Below are 22,554 nucleotides of genomic sequence, written 5' to 3'. Positions count from 1 at the left end.
ACTGTGGTGGGTGAGAGTCTGTAAGAAAATCTGGCTGATCCCATGGATCTGTCTCCTGGTTTTCAGCAGATGAGTATCACCAGACTTGCCTGTGCAGTCTGTGGGCGGCTCTTCCATGTAGGCAGTGCCACCTGCTTTGCCAAGGCACATCCCAGCCTCTGTAACAGCATGGAAGAGATTCTGATCAGGACATATCTCAGCATTCAAGAGCAATCCAAGGCAGGGTAGCAGAGTGGATAGTCGTAGTCTTGTTGAAAATGACAATTTCTCCATTGTTAAAAGCCAATGCCCATTTCAGGAGCATGGAGTTAGTTGTATACCCTGTCATTCAGCAGCAGGGACCCACTGAGAGAGATTCAGGCTATTCCTGTGCTCTGCTCTCTGCAGCTATGAATGCAAATTTTCATTTTCATAACAAGTGAAAATTGAGTGTTTCTTCTTCTCATTATTTCCTGAGGGACTCCAAGGCAAAGAAGTTAAAAAATGCAATAGTAATGGCTAATAACATTATCTCAGGAGCTCTCCAATCTGCAGAGATATTGCTGTACTGCCACGTGTGCTCTCCAGGAAGGGTTTCTCTCTGTCTATATCCAGCTAGGATGGTTTTCACCTTTCACGTCTGCACTAACGAATTTGAGGCATAATAAGAGGTCTGTCCACACTGCTTATTCTTGGATAAATATGCTGCGTGCCTTATCAAGTGTCTGTGTAAGATCTAAGGGAATGACAGTGTTAGCAATAAAGGATTTCCTCAGCTTTATATGATGTGGAATGCCAGGCAGGTTGTGGGACAGCTTTTCCATGGTGGTGAGTATGAGTGGTGTCACTGGGTGACACCCCCTGTTCTGTGCAAGCCATGTGTGTTGAGCTTTTATTTCTGACTTTTGCATTTCTTCAAACATTAGGGTTTCCCAGGGAGGCAGAGGCTGAGGCTGGGATTTGCTCTTAGGCATGTGCCAACAAGCTCTACAAGGAGCTGTCAACAAAGAGCTCCCACTGGAGCAATAACTCCTTCACCATTGTAGCTTGTTCCTGCTTCACCCCGGGCTCTGTGAGCTTCACCCAGTGCTGTCTGCATGAGGGGTTTGGACAGCACGTCTGCCTTCACCACAAATGGTGACTCATTCCAGCCCTCACTGGTGTAGTTTGACCAGCAAAGTGCCCACAGTTTGATCAGGACTGCAGAAAAGTGCTGTGAGGAGTGACACTTAAACTCTGCCTTCCAGATGAGGCTGTGGAAATCCCAGTTTTACCTCTACGTGAAGGAAACAGCAAGTCTCAGATACATGCCAGACAGGAGTCCAGTTCATGGAATGGTTTGGGTTGAAAGGGACCTTAAAGATCATCTTGTTCCAACCTAACACCATGGGCAGGGAACCTTCCACTAGACCAGGTTGCTCCAAGCCCTGTCCAACCTGGCTTTGGTTGTTTGCTGAGCCCCCAGGATAGCAAGGAAAGAGCAACAGCCAAACTTTCCAAAACACTTAACTCAGGAAGCCAGGTCCCACTGGAAGTCACTCCTTCTCCAACAAGTGAGGAAACGCAGGTACAAGAAGTGTTTTATCCCTGTCCACACAACAGGCCAGAGGCAGAATCAGCAATAAAAAGCCTGACATGCTGTAATTGCTCTTGGTTTATTTAAACTCTGCGACAACATGGGAGAAGTCAAAATGGATGGGTGAAGGGAATACGTATGCACTCCCTGATGCTTCAGGATGCACTTGCCATCCTCCTGTGAACCACAGCAGCTTGAAAGACTGTGAGGTCCCAGTGTAACACGTCCCTGTTACATTTGGTCTGTGGTTGGAAAAAATCTCCCTTTCCTTTGAAATGCAGGGCTTCCTCCCTGAAACAAGCAACTCAGTCAGTCGTGGAGATTCCCCAGTATCCTCATTCCGTTAGGAAGACTTTCCAATTTCTGAAAAGTGTTTAAAGAAACAGTTTGCTTGGCTTCACTTCTAATATTTATCTCTTTTTCAGTAAGCCAGGGGTCACTGTGGGATCTGTAGGTCAGAAGCAAAAAAAGTTGCTTTCCACAGTGAAACCCCAAGACATAATGAGTTTCAAATGAGCAGTCATTCCTCTGACTGAAGCTCTCTAGCATTTAGCAGGAGTTGGGAGGATTTTTTTTTTTCCCCTCCTTGTGAATGCTGGAGGGTTGGGGGGAGCTATGCACAGTTACACTTCTGTTAATTTTTGTGGGCTGTGAACCATTAGCCATAAAAGCACTTCTGTGAGCAGGGTCCCATCTCCAGGCATCCCCAAGCTGAACTGAGTGGCTCAGTGTCCTTCTCAAGTAGCATCATTCACGTAGAAGACGTTCCAGGGAGACGGGCAACCCCTCCTTGCTTGGAGAGCACATTCAGGGATTGTTCTGGTCTCTGTGCCATGGAGTAGCCTCAGGCTGCTGCTGTCCCACGGTAAAATTTTCCACTGAGTTTCTGGTACAAGGCTTGGAAGGTTTCAGATGCAAGTTTGCCTGCTGCTAGATTGGATTGTTTCAGCAGACGTAGGAAGCCGAAGTGGGTGGGAAAATGAGCACCCAAGCATATAGTGACACATGCAGTGGGATTTTTTCATTCAGTGGTCTCAGCATTGTCCTACCCTGTGTGTAGAGGAGCAAAACCGATGTATTGATGATAAATATATTTAGGAGAATCCAAATTTCTAGGTGGGAGTGATAAATTGAATTAATTCAGGATTGAATTAATAAAATATAGCAATTAACTGTTGCTGACAGCTCCTGAGGCAGCTACTGTCCTGAGCCTTTTGTTTCTCAGCTCATCTAACTGTACCACTCAGCATCTTCCCCCTCTGCCAAGAATGTGGGTAGCATCACAGATTTGGGACTCACCATGTTGGAACATATGAAGATCAATTATTTTTTACAATTTTTAGTACTGCTGGCAGACAACACCCTTTTCTCTCCACAATTCCCAGAGCAGTTTCAGATGCCTAACACAAGCCCCAGAACTGGTCACAGCAGTTTCCTTCATGCCAGACTGGACTTCCCACTGTCACTTCATCACCAGGATGTGGCCACTTCCACTAGGATAAGACCACATTGGTCTTTAGGGACAGGATGAGTCTCTGACCTTCCTTTGCCTGGATTATACTGGATATACTCTGTCAGACTCATTGAACTCAGTGGTGAAGGCTCTATTTTATCTCAGGAGTATCTGTTTTCATAATCACACTTTTAATCACTAGAAACTGTGACTGGATTCTTCATCCCTTCTCCCCTCCTTCTGGTTAAGATGTTTTGGGATTTTGTTGCTGTGCTTTGGTTTACTCTGGAAGAACCTGCACCAGATTTTGCTGGGGGTGTGATTAGCCTCTTATCCAGGAGTTCTGGATTGGCAGCTGAGCTTCCCACGTTCCAGGTTTCCTCTTGGAAAGCATCACTTTCATCTGGGAGTCACACCACACCAAGCTGCTCCCTCCAGCCTGACACTGTAGTAAGCCTGCCCTGGGCTACGGTGGAGCACAAACTTCAAATGACTGCACTGATGTGGGCTTTGGGCCAAGCTGCCTCACTCCAAAGTTGAGTTACAGCTGAATTCCCTCCTCAAATCCAGCAGTAGGCTGGATTTATTAACCCTGTTCAGAGCTACCCTGATTATTGCTTTCATGTAAAAGCTTTTTAGGGACTCATCTTTTATAGAGACTTTGCTGTTCTGATTTTTGTCACTTATTAATAATTTTCCTACATATTTGAGACTTGAAAGACTTGGATTGAAGCATTTTTGACACTACAGTCTTGTTGAATTACCTTAAGCAGCACATTCAGTCTCTGTTTCAGTGTCCCACCCAATAAGGTGGGCAAGTAATTCCACAGTTTGCTGGGAAGATTAATTTATTTAAGACTCCTCAGTGTCCAGGTACTCTAGCTACAGCAACTGTATTGGTTTTCAAATGAGAAGTTGATACTCAAGCACCTTAATTTAATTAAAGCTGTTTCAGATTCACTGGAAATTCACAGCCAGGCTAAACAGGAGAATTTCAGGTGAAAATGTGGAAGCAAATTAAGAACGGGGCAATAAATGTATTTGGGTTCAGGCTGAAAATCTGGGAGGAATTTAAGAATGGGATGTTAACTTGGGTAAAAATTGCCATTTGAAAAGTTCAGTCTCAATCTTTTAATTAAACCCCCTCTTTCAGCAGAGAAGCATATTGTGAAATAGCACTGAGCATTCAGGAGCTGTCTGTACCACAAGATGCAATTTTAAAAGGCGTTATTTTCTATTAAAATGCAGTAAAAATAAAACTGAATAGAGATCAGTGCACTGATACTCTCAGAAGAGAGCAAGGGCACTGAACTTGGCTAGCAGTGGCATGTTTAACTGCAGTGATTTTCCTTGGAAATCAGACCCTGAAGATTTTGGCCCTAAAATGCTCATTAGAAATTTTACAGCTTGCTGAGAAAGTGCCCGAGTGTTTTTTATCCCTTTGCTGGTACTCCCCGAACTTGAGGGTACATAAAGGGCTCCTCATGGTGCTGTAGAGCTCTCACACGTTCTTGGCAGAATTCTTGGAGTTGAACCTTCAGGTTGTTTCATCTCCCAGGAACGTGTTCAAGAGGACTTAGAATTGTTATTACTTCTGCCTGAAAGGTTAGCAGATCTTCTGTGCTGTGTACAATCCAGGCATAAACTATTCTTAGCTGCTTATTCCAGATAACTCCTTAAATAGTCTTTGGAAAATATGCAGGGTACTTTTAAAATACGATGTAAAAGGAGATACTGGTGTATGTGATCTGAGGTGGATACTCTGGCAGTGTCACTGGCTTGTGAGAACTAAGGAAAAATATAGATTTAGCTATGTAAAATACGGATTTAAAGGGTTTACATGGACTTAATGCTATTCCCACTGTTTTCTTGTCTGATTATCCATTTTCTTTCCAACCTCTAAAGGCAAAAATCTGGTTGGCTTGTAGGGAAAATGAGTTCACCCCAAAGAGCTGAACAGTTTTCCTGTAGTGATTACTTCTGCTCTCTTCCATTCTCACCAAAAAAAAAAATACTGTTAACACCCCCGCACACTTCTGCTCCCCTCCGCCTGCTTCCATCCCCTTCTGCTGGGGCTCCTCCCAGAGCTTGGACTCCCCTGACCTGTGGAATGTTTGGTTTACCCAAATTATCTCAGTGTCATGACATGTCTTGTGGTGACAGACACACATCCCCTTCTGTAGAGGCCAGTGGGAACCCACAACTGAGTTTCCCCCTCTGTGGGTGCCAGGGAGGGTCCAGTGCCACCATCCCCCTGCCAGGGCACTGGATCTGGGGCTGTGGGTTAAGTCTGGCACAGCACAGCCAGCGGCTTTCGGCTGCTCCAGGATTAATGTAGATTCCCACTGTCTCCTTTTGACTCTGTTTTGTGTTTGTTGTGTGTTTTAGGGTCCTCCGGGTCCCCATGGAAACCCTGGCTCACCTGGTCCCCCAGGACTGAAAGTAAGTATGAACTGGTGCGAGGAGCTTTCAGCTTCCCACCCCACAGGACATCCTGGGGGAAGGACAGCTTTTTTTTAACCCTGCTGTGTACAAAAAGACAGTCGCTGAAGCCATTTCTCCCTCCAGTCTGCTCTCACAGGGGCTCTCCAGCATCACAGCCAAGGCCTTTTCCTGTGCCCAGAGAGACCCTGCTCTGTGCCTCCATCCTTGGTTCTCCTGAATTTCAAAGACTGCCTAATTAGGATACTGCTTAAGCTATGCCTGTGCCAGGGCACAAACTGCTGCGTTAGACAAGGGCAGTGGAATCCTCCCACTCCAGAGCTTCACCAGCTCTGATTTTCTTTGCTTTCTTATTTCTCTCCTCTGAATTTTGCAGCCTGTTCCTCCAGCTTTGAGTCTGGACAGTGGCAGGGGTGACTGGCAGCACCCAGTGTCTTCCTCTGCTTTCTTCCTCCTGAAACTCCTTCTTCTTGCTTTCCCTCTCCAGAGTTTCTGGGAACTCTGAACTCCATCAGTCCTCCAAAACTAATCTCATGGCTTCCTTCTAGATACCCTTACCTCTCCCATGAGGGCTCACAGACCTCCTGCAGTGCTAGGGGCCCTGTGTTCTGTCCTTTTCTCCTGTACACACATTCCCTCCAGCTGGCAGCTGGATCACAGCGAGGTGGGAATCACCCCCGGCAGCTGGACCCTCTCCCTTTGCCTGGGATTGAGCACAAATATGGCTCTGGAGGGGTCCTAATCCAGTGTGCAGCAAAACCCTTCCAAAAGGTGTTTTAATTCCCAGCTCGTTCCATGTATAAGACTTGTGTTACCTAAAGACTGTGGAGTTCCTGGAAAATTGGTTTGGATTGCTTTGGTGTGATTGTTTACAAAGGAATAGGTTTATATTTTATAACATCTGTGTTGGACTAAAGAACAATGGAGTTTGGAGAGGCAATACTTAACAGAGATTTTCAGTACCAGGGACGCTGTAGGATGTCTCAGCCAACCAGAGGAAGGTGCAAGCAATAGTTCTGTCTTTTCATGATCTCATCAGTAGGCAGAGATGTTACGAGCACTATTGATGCTCTGGGAAAAAGATTCTGGAAACTTGGCATGCTGCCTCTGCATGATTAAAAATTAGGCACTGGAGACATGCTGGTGAACAGCAGCTGGTTTAAATTCCACGTACGGCCTGAAAAGTGAGCCTGTAAAAGTTCTACGTCCTAGTGTTCTGCATTTATTCTCCATCAATGACTTCCAGATCACACTTGTTGAGTTTTATAAGTCAAATTAAACTTCTTTTATCTAACTTCCAGCCTAGCAAATCCAGCCTGGTCCAAGCTGTAGAGCAAACTATGTTTCTATGCTACAGGGAGTTTTTTAAAAAACACTTTTAGCCTAATGACTTATCAGAAATCATCATTTGGCTGTAAATTTATATTCAGTTGGTCACCTAATAGAAATTAAGTCTTACTGTAAGCATTTTTCCTCCATCTCAATGCACAGTCTGGCAGCAGGAATTCTCAGTGGATGGAGAGCTGAAAGTCTGCAGCAGAAATCCGGTGTCATCCATGATATATCCGGCTCTGTGATATATTTTAATTCTGTCTAGCCACCATTTGCAGGATTGGTCTGTTCATGGTCAAAAGAAATATTAGGTTTGCAATGGGATGTGGGAGCTGGAGCTCAGCCCAGGACACGGCGAAGGTTCACCTCTAGCACGGAGAGCCTGGTAAGCCCTGATTCCATCATCTCTGCCTCAGAAATGCCCTTTGGAAGGTGTGTGTCGGATGCCAGAGTTTTGGCTACCCTCCTTCCCTTCAATTCTCTGGTGTCACACCAGTCCCGGAAGACAGACTTTGCCCCAAAAAGTGGTGTTTTAATTCTTATGTTTTAACTGCCTGTAGGCCTTCACCTGGGACTTGATGCCTTCATCATAAAATCATCAAAGAATGCTTTGGGTTGGAACTTTAAAGCTCATCTCATTCCAATGCCCTGCCATGGGCAGGGACATCCTCCACTAGAACAGGTCACTCAGAGCTCCATCCAACCTGGCCTTGGACGCTTTCAGAGATGGGAATCTTCTTAATAGACCCAGCACGTGGCAGAAATCATGGACTTGTGAGAGCTCAGCCTAGGCAACAGGGCAGAGCAGCTCCAAGTGGAACTTCTCTTGCTGAGAGCCGACAAGTGGCTGCTGGGCTTGGTCTTGCTTAGATAGCAGTTAATCCCATGGAAGAAACAAGCAATCTAAGAAAGGAAATTGAAGTTTCCCAGATAGATACAGCTTGGAAACCGTGACTAACTCCCAAGTCATTGTCACTTAAGAAGGGACCCAGGAGCATAATTTTTATCAACTGAATGACCAGAGCCTTTAAAGGGCTGTGGTGTGGCACTGCAGGCTCTGGATGTATTTATGGGTCTCCTGCCTGGTTGTAGTGCTTTAGTTGTGTTTCTGCATTTCACAGTCAACCCTGTGCAGAGCCCACTTTATTCTCACCACTGGAGCTGAGCACTTGTAATTCCTTGGACTTAGGAAGCTGATCTTTTGTACAGAGCTGTTTGTAGATGTTGAGCCAAAATCCTGCTGATCTGCTTGGGCATGGTTTCACTGACTCCAGTGGCATTACACCTGCTTGTGCCACCTGGGAATTTAGCCTGTGGTGCTTAGCTCAGCAATTCATGATATGAAACTGCTTAAAGGAGGATTCTTGCCACTTTCTGCATTCTGCTTGTTGTCCTTGGCAGTTGTAAAACTGCTGTTGCATCTGGTTAGCAGAGAATGATTATTGCAGATAACCTTTGAAATAGCTGTAGGCACAGGCTGGGCTGGGGTCATGACTGGGTCTGTCACCTGAAAGCTGCTGGAGGACAGGAGGGGTGTTTTTGCTAATGACTGGATGTATCTCTCAGGATGTGCTTGAAAAATATTGAATTTTCAGTTTAGTTAATGTTTTTTCTCCAGGGTAGCTCATCAGTTTGGCTCACTGATGTTCAAAATAGTATTAGTGGGATTGCAAAACTGGGATGTTTAAATTGCACAGCTCTAAACTTCTCCCAGGTAGGAAAAAAAAACCAGAAGAAAACAATTTCTTCCTTTACGAGAGGAACAAGTGTTCTCAGTAAATTAGGATGGGAAAGAGAGAAGCTTGTTGCAAAGGTGCTATGGCTTGGTGATGGACAAGATTTAGGTTAATTCCCCTGTTGCCATTTCTGTATAAGAAGACTCAAACAATTAATCCACAATTTCAGCCCTCACATCCAGGCATCCGTTCCCTCTGGTCCCATTGCTGATTAACCTCAGGGACATGTGACCCTGCTCGTGGCTGAATTCTTCACCTGTGTGATGGTCTCAGCAGTGCTGAGCACAGAACCAGGGCAAAGCAGAGACTTTGCTAATGTGATCTGGAGCTTCCCAGGGGAAAACACAAGAGGCTTGTGTTCTTTTCCATGTCTCAAAGCCATTGCATGGAACACATGGGAAGATTTAGGGAAAGTGGTGGGTGTCTACCTGCTGCAGTGAATTAATTTTGCAGAGTAGAAATGAATGCCCAGCGATCCCAAGGGCTTCTCTAATCTGTTCCCAGCAGTGGCAGCACCCACTGACTGCTCTGAACCTCAAGGAGTGGGAGAATTGCCCTGATAACAGCTGCATGCAAAGCAAGATTATCTGCATGACTTCATTTACTGTTTGCAAACCCAGCAGCCTTCATTCAGAATTTGTGCAGATGCATCTGCCTTGAATCTGCAGTGCTCCCTACAGTCCAGAGCCAAGCAGTCTCATTCCTGAGTGTTGCAGCTTGTGGTGGATGCTGGAGGAGGAGGAGGAGAAGGGGAGATTTACACTCTGTACAAGGTGGGAAGTACACGTGGAATGTACTTACAGTGAGGCTGTGTGGAAAAGCAGCTCAGCTGGCTGTAGCCAGAGCTCTGTGCTGCTCATGAGAAATGCCAGTTAATAACCAGTATTGCTCCTTTCTGGGTCTCCCCTTCCCTGTAATCACTTCACTTGACAGCCATTAATTAACCCTCCCAGCTGTCCTGTGCTGATGTGGCACACAGAGGTTGTGGCTTGCTTATGATTCATGGGGTGTTAAATAGTGACTGATCCGGGGGTACCCATCCTGGCTGGGCCAGAAGAGATGTTATGTGTGCTGAGCTTTAGCTCTCCCCTACCCAAAGAACCTGGGACACTTCAGTGTCTTCTAGATTTTTCTACTTGCATCTCTTCCCCTGTTAGGTGCTCACATTACCTTTCCACCTTCTGAGAATTGGAAGTGGGATTTCCAATGGAATCTGCTGGAATTAGATGATCAAAAGCTGCTGAGATTCCAGCCTGTTTGTTGGAAGATCACAGCCTCAAACTGTAGTTTCCCTCGTCATGGTTGTTAAGGAGGAAAATAAGGAACACTGCCACTTAAGGTCGAGCGTGCCGCTTTCTGCCAGCCTCGGAGCCTCTGCTCGGGCTGTTGGGGGTGTCTAATTAGTACAACTTTCTCTGCAGTTTCATCTGTTCCTCACAGTTAAAAAAGCAGCAGCATCTAGTGAGTTGTCAAGAAGGATGGTTTAGCCCCAGTATTAGGTTTGGTAATTATTTTTGTGATGGTAGTTGTAGACAAGGAAGGAATCGCAGCTGTCTGGTCTAATAAGTATCAAAAGTCCTGACATTGCTTTCTTCCAGTTATCTTTTCTTTAGCCAATTTAATACTGTCAACTACTGTTTAAAACTCAACTCTTTAGCAGCAGCAATCACTTAGCAAATCCACCCCCAGCAAAACAGCTATTCCCAGCCACTTTAATACATTTGGGATGTCGAGGAAGACTGCAATAAAAAAAAATGGTTTTCTAGTTTGGAGGCTTGGTGGAAGCAGAACCACATCTGTGGGCTGAGCCCTTGGATTATGTCACTAATGTAAGTTTTTCATTTCAGGGTCAGAAAGGTGATCCTGGCCTGTCGCCTGGAAAAGCTCGCAATGGGCAGAAGGTGAGATGTCACCCCGAGGCCATGGTGGGCTTTTAGACCTGTGCACACACACAGGGAGTCTGCACTGCAGCCACAAGCATCACAGCTGCTCAAGTAGACATAGGACTGGGAAATAAGGCTTAGACCATGGATTCAGGATTAAAGAGAGGTAGCCCTCACTGATCATAGTGCACTGAGGTGCCACCTGCCACAGTGTTGTTGTCTGACTGTTCATCCAATTTATCCACAATCTGCAGCCCAACTGAAGTCCCTGTTGCCACAGGCATGTGGCTACTTCAGCCAAGTGTTTCAAGTAGCACGTTGAAGGTACAGCCACAGTCTGGGCATGCAGCTGCAGCAAAAGGCAATCCCAGTCTAAGGAATAAAAACCTTGAAGGCCAAGGAAAGGATATTCTTGCCGAGGAGCTGAGGAACGGGGGTTTGCCTCATGCTGCAGCCCCATCAGGGTAGAGGTTTCTTGGTAGAGGCTTCTAAGGCATGGACCTCACTGAGGGGTTTCCACCAAGGGCTGCTCAAACCAGCACAAAGCACCTAGCTAGGAAGGAAAGCTGCTTTCTGGGTTTAGCAGTTGTTAAGGATCAGACTTCTGCTAATTCTTTTCAATAACTTACAACTCCCATTTTTGCTGTTTTACAGCTGAGTGATTTTTACTGAGGCAATAAGCCCTCACAGAATTCTAGAAATGAACAGTAGGGCAATCAGGGCTCCACATCATCTACCTCAGTTAGTTCTTTCAGTGATGCCTGCACAATCCTTGGTAACTCTTGTCCAGGGCAGAAGCCTGGTTCTCTTCCTTTCACCATAAGTCTTGCTATAAATGCACAGCTCATAGAAAGCACCAGCCATAAGGAGCTTGGGCCCTTCATTTGACACCAGCTGCCTCCATAAAGCACAGTGAGGCCACACAACGACAAGATGGAAGGCAATGCTAGAAAACATTAAGAAGGCTAAGTCTGAAATGATGCTTTTAACTTAACAGCATGAGATGTCTTTTGAAATTTCTGGTACACTATATTGGAGTGGCATCACATGGAAATCATCCACCTGCAGGGTCTGGAACTGTTTTCTTGAAGACAGTGCTTGGTAAAAAGGGAGAGATCCAGATTGCCTTTAGCTTGTGTTAACAAGGTTTTATTTGTTAGCAGTAATAGGAATAAGGAGTTTCCGGCAGGAGTTTGGAGTGATGCCTAATTTTCAAGCTAGATACAGGAAATTTTTAAAATTCCAGTAAGAAGGCACTTCAGGGTTTTTTGACTCTGATCAGAGGAGGCCAAAGTGGGCTCACACAGCCGAGTTGGGTGTTGGAGAGGTCTCACAGCAATGCGCTCATCCGTTCTGTGATGGTTTGGGTTTGCCAGCGGGATGTGATGCAATCCCTTTTCAGAAGTACAGGCCACTGAACAAACCCTCCCACTAGCAGCCTGCAAAGGTTCAATCCGTGTCATCTGGGCAGGTTAAATAATTACACCACCAGCACCATCTGAACAGGAGCCATGGGCTGAGCCAGTGCAGTAGCAGAGTGTGAGAGTAAATCACAGGATTTGGCAGGAGGTACCTGTTGTTCTTATTACACTTAAAAGCTAAAATTTCCTTGCCTTGGCGATTTCAATGCCTACTGAAAGGCGAATGAAGCATGTGACTGAATGAGATCATTGAGGGGGAAAAAAGCGCATTCATTCTGCTTGCGAAAAGCTGGACTCCAGCAGCAGCTGCCATTAATTAACTGGGGTTATTATTTATATGAGCCAGTTAATAGAGATGTTGTTTAAATCTACACTTCTTATCCAGTCAGGTTTTGAAGAGTTGTGATTAGAACCAGAAATATCAATAGCTGGGGGCTGGTGTCAGCAAAATAATTGCAGTAACTGCAGGAGGCATTGGGAAAATGTTGCTGAAAACTAATAGAACTTGCTTGCTTCCTACAGGGAGATGTGGGCTTACCTGGTTTAACTGGGTTCCCTGGACCACCTGGTAGAAAGGTAAGAGTGTACTTTTCTAGTGAATTAGATCGATAATTTTATTTTTAAATTTTCTTCTTTAACTCTGCCTAAAAGATTTAATTAAAAGTCCCAGTACCCACCCAAAGAGCCTTATGCCTATTTTGCAGGTGTATAACCTAGGGAGATAGGCTGAAGCAACGGCCTAAAGACCGTGTAAGAGTATGAAATGAAATTCTGGATACAGAATTCTGTTCTTTCTTTGTATTCCACGTCCCTCTGCACCCTGACACTGGGTGTTCCTCAGCAAGCTCAATTTAGACCTGGTGCAGCCAGTGCATTAACTAAAGGGCTCTCCAACCAACAGCAATACTCAAAGGTTGGATTCAGAACAGTACCAGCATTCCAAGGAAACCATGGCTGTCTATCTTGGTAAAGCACATTTCAAAAAAGTATCTGTGTGCCTTCCCTCTTTATTTTGCTTGGAGACTGTCAGCACTGGTCAGGCTTTACTTTATTTGCTTCCATATTGATGCTTCAACACCATTAACATCACAAACAACACATTTATGCCTAGAAAAGGGTATGTAAGGATAGAACACAAGATCCATCCCTGTTTTCCTGAGGCAGCAGGGTGTGTGTCTGTATCCATGCCTTCAAGCCTGCACAGCAATGCCTCAGCAATCCATATTTGGAGCTCAGATCTTTCATAGATCAAGGGCATTTCAGCTGAGTTTCCAGTTCCAGGCTGTGTTGGTAGGTAGGTTTCTTTTTTTGGAAGCTGGACCTGTTGCAGGAAGCTGTTTGAGTGGGACTCAGTGGCCATGACTCCCCTTCCCAGCAAGCCAATATTGCCACAGCTAAACTGAACAGTTAAAATTAGCATCTTGTTTCAATCACTTTATCAGTCAATGGGCCATTGACCGTACACTGTTCCTCAGGTCAGTTAGCTGCACACAAACACCTCCTCGGGTGTTTTAATACTCCAAGGAGAGAGTGGAGTGTGGAGGAGGCTGAAAGGAACCCTCCCTCTCCATGATTATTTGTTGTATGCTTTATACTAGAACCGAATTGCCAAGAGGAGAGGCTGAGTTTATTTTTCTACTCCAAGGCTGGTCACGCTTGGGGTGCTGTGTGGAGTAGGAGCAACTGAGTGATCGATTACGGATCTTTTGCTGTCACAAACAAGTTCTAACTAATAGGGTGCAAAGAATACAATTTTCCTGGTATAACAGCTCATAAAACAAAACCTTGTGGTTACGATCAGCAAAATGCAATGTCAGGAGTGCAAGGACTCATAGTGGAAAAAGCAGAGAAGGAATCGGAGATTGAACAAACATTCCCAAGTCCAGCACATGGCCTTCACATCTGATCTTAACTCCCACAGGACTGGGTAAAGGCAGGGGTATGCTTCTGTTTCTTCAAGTAATGAGCAAGTTGGATGTTGAAATTTTTCCTTGGTGCAGCTTAAAAACACCTCCCAGTAGCACTAGTCTGGCAGTGGGTTTGGTGTAACCTGGCTTTTATTAGCATCTTACATTAAGAAAAAATTTGCAGCTGTTGGAGGAATGTTTGGAAAAATCTTTTTTTTTTAATCTGGATTCCCTGCTGGCATTCTCCCAGTGAAAATACACTGGTACTTGGCTGAAGGTGGGCAACATATTTTGGCTACCGGAAAACAGCAACACCTTGGAAATGGGCACCCCTCAGCTCACTCCATGGAAGGGCTGCAAAAAGGGCTCTCAGGGCTTTGATCTGAGAACACCATGTAGAAACCTTCAAATGGGCAAAATATTTCACCAGGAGAAATAAAATACTTTTCCCACTAAATGAATCCACTGGCTCAGCAGCATGAGCTGGAGCCACAACCAGCAACATATGGTTTTGGATAGTGTGTCTCATTCCTCAGTGCCTGCCTCGGGAATGCTGACAAACTTGGATTGGACTTGTAGGATTGGACAGGCTGATCTCAGAGCACCCCCAAAGTTGTTTTAGCTCCACACATCTATGAGTACATGAAACTGCCTTAGAAGCAGCAGGTGTATTTCTCATCTTCTCCACACAGAGTAAATGGTGCTTCTGCAGACCAGGAGTTCTCAGGAAGGGTGTCTTGGACGTTCCCTCTGCCTGTCCATCTGGTGCCTATGAACCTGTGGACTTTGGCTTTGGCAGACCACAGCTGCCTTGGAGATAGATCTCAGCAGAGCAGCATCATTTCTCCAGAGGAGAAAACAGCAGCAGTGAGAGAGGCAAAGCTTCATTAGAGTCAGAGAGCAAAGACAGAGCTGGGAAGTGGTCAGGGCTTCAAAACATCCTGTATGCAGGTGTCATTCCCTGGCCCCTTTATTTTTCACATTTCCTACCAATGTGCAGGATGATCACTTTAGCTAGGAGAGAGTGGATTATATATCATCATAGATGAGTAAATTCTTCACTGGAGCACAATTTCCTTTCTAAATCACAGCCCTTTGTATTGACTGCCCTGTAATCATCAGGAAGTGTTCAGATAAAAGAGCAAATGCAGTTGTTTTCATACCCTCTGCCCTGTCATTTTACTGCTATTCGAAGAGGATTTTAGCAGGTAAATACTTTCACACTGCAGCCAGCTCTAACATATATGAGCTTTTCTGGTTTTCCCTCATTATAATTAACCTGGGGCAGAAATAACTGTGGTAAATTGTGAAGAAATACATTTGAAACTCCAGAGCCCAGGATACGTAGCGAGGAGAATATTTAATAGAACACAACGGTAGCAGAGTGTCTACATACTTAACCTAAGTGCCATTCACTTACAGAACTAGCAATGTGGTGCTTGGTGCAGGATTTAGTTCAGGACATGCTTTGAGCATCTCAAGGGACCATCATGCCACCACCTACTTTGGGTGGACACGGCAGGCTTTTGAAACACCCATCCTCCAGAAACCCAGCTGGAGCAGAATGGTTCAGAGCAGCCAAGCCAGGCACATCTTTCTTATCAGTGGAAAAGTAAAATATTTCTAAGCTTGGTGTTCCAGCTATCTAGAGACAAATGGAGCTCCTGCTCCAGTCTGGAAGAAGTGGGCAGAGGTCCCAGGAGAAGACCCCATGGAAATCTAAATTCCAGGGAATGGCTGGAGATGCTGAACCCAGGGATGTTTCTGTTGACAGCTCTCACCTTCAGGCCAGACACCCAACCAGGGTGGACCATCCTCCCTCCTTTCTGCTAAGCCCCTGTGGAGGAGCCAGGGAGAGGATGAGCAGGAGAAGATTTCATGGGGCAGATTCCTGGAGAGGGGCAGGGAATCCTGTGTACTGGTCCTCCTCCAAGAGCTGCTGAGGCACTTCCAGTGAGGAATGTCTGACTGAAATGCTCTCACAACATTTGGAGAAAGGACCCTTAAGGTGGTTCAAACAAGTCTCCTTCATGTCAGCCTTGCCAGGAGGTGCAGCTCTGTCCAGAGCAAGGCCAAGCAGGAGAGAACTGGTGAGAAGGGAATCAACATCTTTCCAGGCCAGACTGTCTGAAATAACAAGGCAGGAGGAATGCAAAGGGGAGCGGGTAGTGGCCAGGATGGCTGAGAGCGTTGCACACCCTGCCAGCAAAAGCTCAGGCTGCAGGTCTGGAATAGCCTGTGGGAAGAATAAAAAAGCTGTTAAGCAGAGATGTGGACCTGGGAGCAGAAACAGTCCTGGGTTCATGTGGTGAGTGGAGCCAAAGGCCAAGTGCTCGGTCACCCCTGGGCCTGGTGATGGCTTCCAGAGCAGGGACACTCCCTGTGGAGTTCAGAGACAGATGAGGTGCGCTGGAGCCCAGGACAGGGTGAGTAGCAGGGACTGAGGTACAATCAGTTGTAATCCACCATTGAAAGCAATTTGTTATTTCTCTAGTATTTGTGCAAGAATTGTTCCATGTTTATTTTTTTCTCTCCCATTTGTTTCAAGTTAAATTTTCTGCTTTTTTTTTTTTTTAATCTTGCTGGTAGCCCAGCTAAACAGTCATCTCTGTAACTGAGTTTAATCTCCTGCTCTGCTTCTCTTGATGGAAGTGAATTTGTTTTAAACAGCTGAAGCAAAATAATAAAGAAGAGGGAAAAAACCTGAAGCGTTAATCACATACAAAATTTACTCTATTTGAAGGGAGCTCTAGGTAAATCCAGGAGAAAGCAAACTCCTTGAAAGACACACAGTGCTCAGTCTGCAGTCAAACAGGCTGCCCTTGTCCTGCTCCGGTGTCTGCATCCCCCCAAAAAAATGAAATACTGACAAACTGAAGCAGGTTTATGAAAGACCTGTGGGAATGATTTGAAGCCTGAAACACTTGCCAGTAAGCAAGGTGGATTAAGAAACTCATTCTAATTAGTTTAGCAGAGAGAGCAGGTTGAGAGGCAGCTTGCTCACAATTTTTAGTACCTTCATAATGAAGACCTCTGGATCTTGTAATAATTAGATTAGAAAAGGTGGAAGCTGAACAAGCTCAAGGTAGAAAAATCAAAGTTTCCTGTGACAGTAAATGGTTGTTTTGGTGTTTCATGTGGCATTTCAAATTCTAAAGCAAAAGTAAGAGCTCTGAAACACAAGTGACTCATGTTGCTGTAGTCCCCAATGTGCCCAAAGCCAACATTTCATTCTACGGGCCTGTGGTTTCCTGAGGATTAAGGGCAGCCTTGCTCAAGGTGTAGATTACAAATAGACAGATCTGAGCATGGAGACCACTCTAAATGTGTTCATGGAGCAATTCCTTCCGGAGTATGTACCACCCCAGACCACAGCAGGGCACATCAGCAGGTTTGGGTGGTGCAAGCACAAAGCAGCTTGATAAAAGTTTGCATGATTGTTTAATGCTGTCTAAAATCCTGCTTCACCTCAGAACAATAATCCCACCTGCAAAGAGACATTAAAACCAAACCCAGTACTGTATTTTCTTTACTGTATTTTTGTTTCTTAGTATTCATCTCCTCCATCCTATTTTGACAGGGATATAAAGGCTACCCTGGACCACTAGGTCACCCTGGAGACCAGGTGAGTTTTCCCACTTCCCAACAGGGGACCTTTAAGGAGGGATGGATTTGCTGGCTGTGATGCTGGTTTGGCTCTGGTACAGCCTGCTCGGTGTGGACAGCCAGCTCCTTCCAGGGCTGCTCAGCACACACTGGGATCTGAGCACACACACGGACCCAGCATCAATGGGATGGTGGGAGGAGACTGCCTTGGAGTTGCTAAATTTAATTTCTAATTTTCACTGCTCAGCCATGCTAAGTTTACTTGGGGGAAGAAAAACCAGCTCACCATCCTCCCCCTTTATTTGTCTTTTTACATTAATTTCACCTGGACTTTACTAACCACACTGTGTTGAGTATATGTCATTCCCTTCCCAAAGCCCATTTCCCCCCTCCCCTTTTCTTCCCCCTCTTTATTTGGTTAAGTTTGATGTTTGCAATGCAGTAAAAAAAAAAAGGCAATGAATAGCAGGCCCTGTTAGCAATGATGTTAAAGGATATTATACATGAATCCATTTAGTTCTGAAGAATTTTGGCAGTGCTTTCCCACCAGCAAAACGGTTCCATATGCCAGATATAGATGCAGCCTTACACCTTCTCTTAGCGTCCTTGTTCCAGACTATCTGCTGCTTTCCCTGCAAATGAAGGGAGAAGGAGAAACAGCAGCACTTGCTTAGTGTATGGGTCCTGTTGACTTGGCTTCTGTGTGTTTTCCCCCCTTGTTAATTAACTTCATGATCTACCCTTAATATTTTTTTCCTCTTGATAAATGTGCATCAGGTTAATCCATTCCACAGTGATGCAGCTAAAGACACTTCCCAAGTGGGACATTCACCTGACCTTTTGTGCCTTTTCTTTTTTCTCTCCAAAGGGTGAACAAGGACCAGCTGGAAGTCCAGGTGCCAAAGGTTATCCTGGCAGGCAGGTGCAGTAAATCTCATCATGCTGTGCACACAGTAGGGATTTGGGTGTGCAGGTAGCTAAAGACATGCCCCACTAAGGACAGTGCAGTCCTCTAGAAAATGTTGGTATATTTGAATATTTGATGTCTGAATATTTTCCTTCTTTCCTCCTCAAGATGTGTACCAATAATACAGTCTTTAAACTCTGAAATATTGTTAAAAAGTATTTTGTGCCTATGATAGATAACACCTGAATTTCTATAGTAAATTCTGACAGATTTTTCTTCAGTATAACAGGGAAAAAACAGAACAGCAGAGCAGAGAGATACCTGCAAGCTGCTAACCCTTCTCTTTTAGGCATATTTTGCATCTAATGTTGGACAAGTTAGAAACCTGGGATGGAAAAAGGTGTATTTATTATTGGAGGAGGAGATTTAGATGAACTCTCACTAGTAAAATGTACTGGCATGATCATACGTATACACACACATAACGTTATGCATGAACTGTAAATATAGATATAAAAATCATATTTGCAGCTGCAAATAAGATGATGAAATACAATCAAGTCTTTGTTCTCATGCTGAAAAAAATTACACAAAGACAACTTTAGGAATGGAGGAGTGTGCATTGGGTGATGGGTCAAGACTAGACACTTTGTTGTCCTACTGATGTAAGATGCTTAATAGTGGAAAGGAAAGAGGAGAATTTGTAAGACCCTAAAAAATGGAATCTGTTGGAGGACAGAACATCTATCCCTGTAACAGTTTGTGGTGAAGTGAGTTTGTCAGGATTTTCTAAAATGGACACATTAATGTTGGATTCTGCCATGTTTATCTCTAAGCCAAGAGACCAGGCATATGCCAAAGATCCCAAATGCTCTGTCCTGAGTCTTTCAGACTTATCATGAGTTTGGATGTGAATTTTTTATGCAGATGTGTAGGTTGTTGGATTAAATGTGAACTAGACCTGCAGAACAAGTCTGCATCTCTCTGCCTCAGACTGTCAATATTGCATGACCCATTTTAAATTGAAAATTAAACTGATACCCTGCTTGCACACTGGAGAGCACAGATGGCAGAACTGGATGGGAGCTTTATGCACCTGACTAAATGCTCCATTCATACTCTGAAAGGCTCTTAGAGCTGAGCATGCCAAAGAGTCTCCTAGGTGTGAATGTGTGTTAGATGACTAATAAGAAGAGGTCCAGGAGATTTTGGACATACAAGGTTAATAAATGCTGTTAAGCAATTCAGCCCATCAGATAAGCAGGATGAAATCTGTGCCTTGACATTCAAAGAACAAAACTGCCTTCTTAAAATGTGGTTTGGGCCAGGAAAGTGACTTTTCTATTTTTTTAAGGCAGCTTTTTTTCGGCCTATCTGAATGCTGTGTGTATCCCGCATCAGAGCTGTTTACTTTACTGAGATTTTACTACTCGTTACTCCTGTCAGCTGTGCTGGCTCTGCAGCAGTGGGAGAGAGGGCTTGGCTTGGGTTTGGTTTGTGCATCACAGGCAGGATTGTAACTTCACCCTGATGCCGAAATCTTTGGCAATGATGCAAGAGCCAGGAAAGAGCACAACTGGACTTTCACATCCCAGGCTGAGCCTGCAGTGCTGCCAGCTGAAGAAAATATGGATTTAGCCTTCCCCCCCCCCCCCCCCCAGAAAATCCCATCAACACTTGGAACTAGAACAAAAAAAAATTGATCTGGTACCTTGCTAGAAGATAATAAACATGAAAATTTATTTTGCATTTTTACACTTCTTTGCAGTACTTTAAGTGAGCAGCATTAGGCATAGAATTAGAATGGGGAATGAATTTTCAATTCTTTCCATAGCTGATGCTGCAAAGGGTTAGAGATATCAGAGTACCTGCAAAGCTAAGTGACTTTCTAGGCTGTAGAAATCAGACTTTCTCATTCCATCAGTGCTCCCTAAGCAGGTATTGGAATACATTTGCTACTCATGTGTTTGCTTAGGCAGGAAGATGAATGGAGAGCTGTTGGGCACAGAGCATCATTGTGCCTCGCATCCAAAGTGTAACACAACCTCTGGACACCCCACTGCATCAGCCCTTGTGGTCTTTATCATCAGAAATCTCTGCTTCAGCCCCAGGGAAGACTCACTATGTGCAGCAGTCTCAGGTTCTGCTGAGTCCCAGCTCCCCAACAATGGGAGATCTGTTATTTGTATCATTTTGTCTTTTTTTTCCTCCTTTGTTGATACTCCTTGGACTCTTAAAGCAAAACCTTAAAGCAGAACCACGCAGCACTTAAAGCTTTAAGAGCTTTAAGAAGCACTTAAAGCAGAACCATGCAGGGATGGTGCTTGGGGGGCTGGCACTGCTCATTATTTTAAGTTAAAGCTTGTCCACATTTGTCTTTGTTTTTTCCCTTCTGTTCTAGGGTTTACCTGGCCCCATAGGGGAATCTGGCCCAAAAGGCACTCGGGTAAGCAACCTTTCGTCTGGCTTTTCTCTGCTTGTTTTTATCAAAGGCTTCTCAAGAAATATTATGCTTGATTTTGCAATGCAGAAGCTAGTTGCTTTAATTTGTTGAGTTTGGGGGATTTGAAACGTGCACTGCTTGTTTATTGAAGCACTGTTAAGTTTTTAAAATTAAACATGGAATGTACCATGATCAAGGTTCCCCAATAGTGCTGATGATAAAGTCAGCCCCTTCAGAGCTCACATTGCAGGAGAGGAAAGAATGGCTTACAAATTCCTATCAAAGCCTGCAAGCCCCATGTCCCAAAGGCCTCTTTAGTTTCAATCAGTGTGGTTCAGTGGTCTTTGACCACGCTGAATATGGGCTTATTTGGGTACAGGCCTGGTTTGGGAGTGATTTATATCATTATGCACAACAGCAAGCCAGCATCTTGAAGCCATGTGCAAATAAAAACAATATCTCCGTCCTGTCTGGTTTTACTCACCAAAAATAATTGCTGGGGTTTTATTCTCACTGCAAAGGATTCTTTTTTTGTTACTTCTTAAGGCTCTTGTTAATCACATTTTGTTCTTTTCCTGCAATTATAAATTCACAATGAGATTCTAAGCCAATAAACACCACCCCCCCCCCACCTCCCCCCATTTCTCTAGCATGTGATACTTTCTCTATATGCAGTAAATTCAAGCAGCTGGCTTTCATCATTAGGAAAACTGCAAGGAATAAACAAATGCTGACCCTGTAGCTAGCAGTATTCCTGAGCTGGGAAGGGAGATGGCATGTTCAGTTCCTGCAGGAGAGAGGAAAATCTGAGAGCACAACTTGCTCACCCCACTTCTGCAAGGGCTAAAGTTTTCCCTAGGGCATCTCTTTCACTGCTCTAACCAGGGCCTTGTGTAGTTATTGGGCAGTAGATGTGCAGAATGTAAGATTTGGAAGTTATTTTCCATGTTGCACCCGAGTGCTGAGGACTGAAATATTTATAAATACCCAAGGAAGTCCTTTCTCAGTTCAACCACAGTCAATCAGAATTGGGTGCTAAGGTAAGATATGTGCATTTTGTGCATTTCTGGACTCTTCTTCATTCTCCACCTCTACTTTTTCGTTCTCCAGGAAAAGTTCGGGAGTTATGTGGTTTCTTTTAGGATTCAGGAGGCAAAGGCAGACAGGATCATTTTAATGTAGCATTACTTCCCAGCTAGGTGTTGTCTCTAAAGGAAACAGAGGGAGTGATGGACTGGTGAAAAAGTTTGGTGGGCTTGGCAGATAGAGATTTAGCGATGAGGGAGAAAGAAAGATGAGAGAAAAGCAATGTTAGCACTTGTAACAGTGAGGTGCCACGGAGGAGGCTCCCAGCTGAAATTCACTTCCTCTGGATTCGGCATGTTTGGCACCAGTTGGGCCTTTGCAGAGGCCCAGCACACAAGGTAACTTTGTCCAGGCTGCTGAGCAAAGGGATTAAACACAAGGCTGCCATTGTGGCAAGGGAAGGGAAATACAGTGTTTTATGCAGCATGTCTTGTCTCAGCAGGACCCCAAGGCCATAGAGAAACCTGAAAACACAATGTTTCTGATGAGTGCGGAAGCAGCAGGTTTTATGTGAAATGTGTTGGTGCAAAGGTGGTTTCCCTATAGTTTGGATCTGTGTGGATGTACAAGTTTAGCTTCACATCAATCCCCCAAGCCTGGAATGTCAGGTTCTGCCTCTCCCAGCCCAGGCAGGGCCTTCAGTGCTTGGGATGACGAAGGTTTGCACAAGGTCTTGGTGGTGCAGGGACAGGCTTTGGGCAGAGCCAGGACTGACTGCAGGGTGGTGGCAAAAGAGGGGGTTTGCCTCAGAAGGGGCTACAGTGTGTGACCACCAGCTGACAG

The 22,554-nt window shown here is 44.9% G+C and overlaps 1 protein-coding gene and 1 long non-coding RNA gene across 6 annotated transcripts in view; one reads left to right on the top strand and one right to left on the bottom strand.

Moving 5' to 3' along the window:
- LOC125336677 (collagen alpha-1(XXVII) chain B-like) overlaps positions 1-22,554 on the top strand; it is a 146,887-nt gene that overhangs the window by 30,507 nt on the left and 93,826 nt on the right. For all 5 annotated transcript variants that reach the window (XM_048325571.1, XM_048325570.1, XM_048325568.1 and 2 more), the window contains 6 exons: positions 5,397-5,450; positions 10,366-10,419; positions 12,345-12,398; positions 17,310-17,354; positions 18,204-18,257; positions 20,644-20,688. In XM_048325571.1, coding sequence (XP_048181528.1) covers positions 5,397-5,450; positions 10,366-10,419; positions 12,345-12,398; positions 17,310-17,354; positions 18,204-18,257; positions 20,644-20,688 — 306 coding nt within the window. The remainder of the gene's footprint in view (positions 1-5,396; positions 5,451-10,365; positions 10,420-12,344; positions 12,399-17,309; positions 17,355-18,203; positions 18,258-20,643; positions 20,689-22,554) is intronic.
- Positions 15,071-21,254, bottom strand: LOC125336680. The gene is made up of 2 exons (XR_007207822.1): positions 21,170-21,254; positions 15,071-15,965 (listed from the first exon to the last, which is right to left on the bottom strand). It is a non-coding gene; the product is annotated as an uncharacterized LOC125336680 (long non-coding RNA).

The sequence above is a fragment of the Corvus hawaiiensis genome, chromosome 21 (assembly GCF_020740725.1).
Source record: "Corvus hawaiiensis isolate bCorHaw1 chromosome 21, bCorHaw1.pri.cur, whole genome shotgun sequence".
NCBI lineage: Eukaryota > Metazoa > Chordata > Aves > Passeriformes > Corvidae > Corvus > Corvus hawaiiensis.
This window is presented reverse-complemented; position numbering and strand designations above follow the sequence as displayed.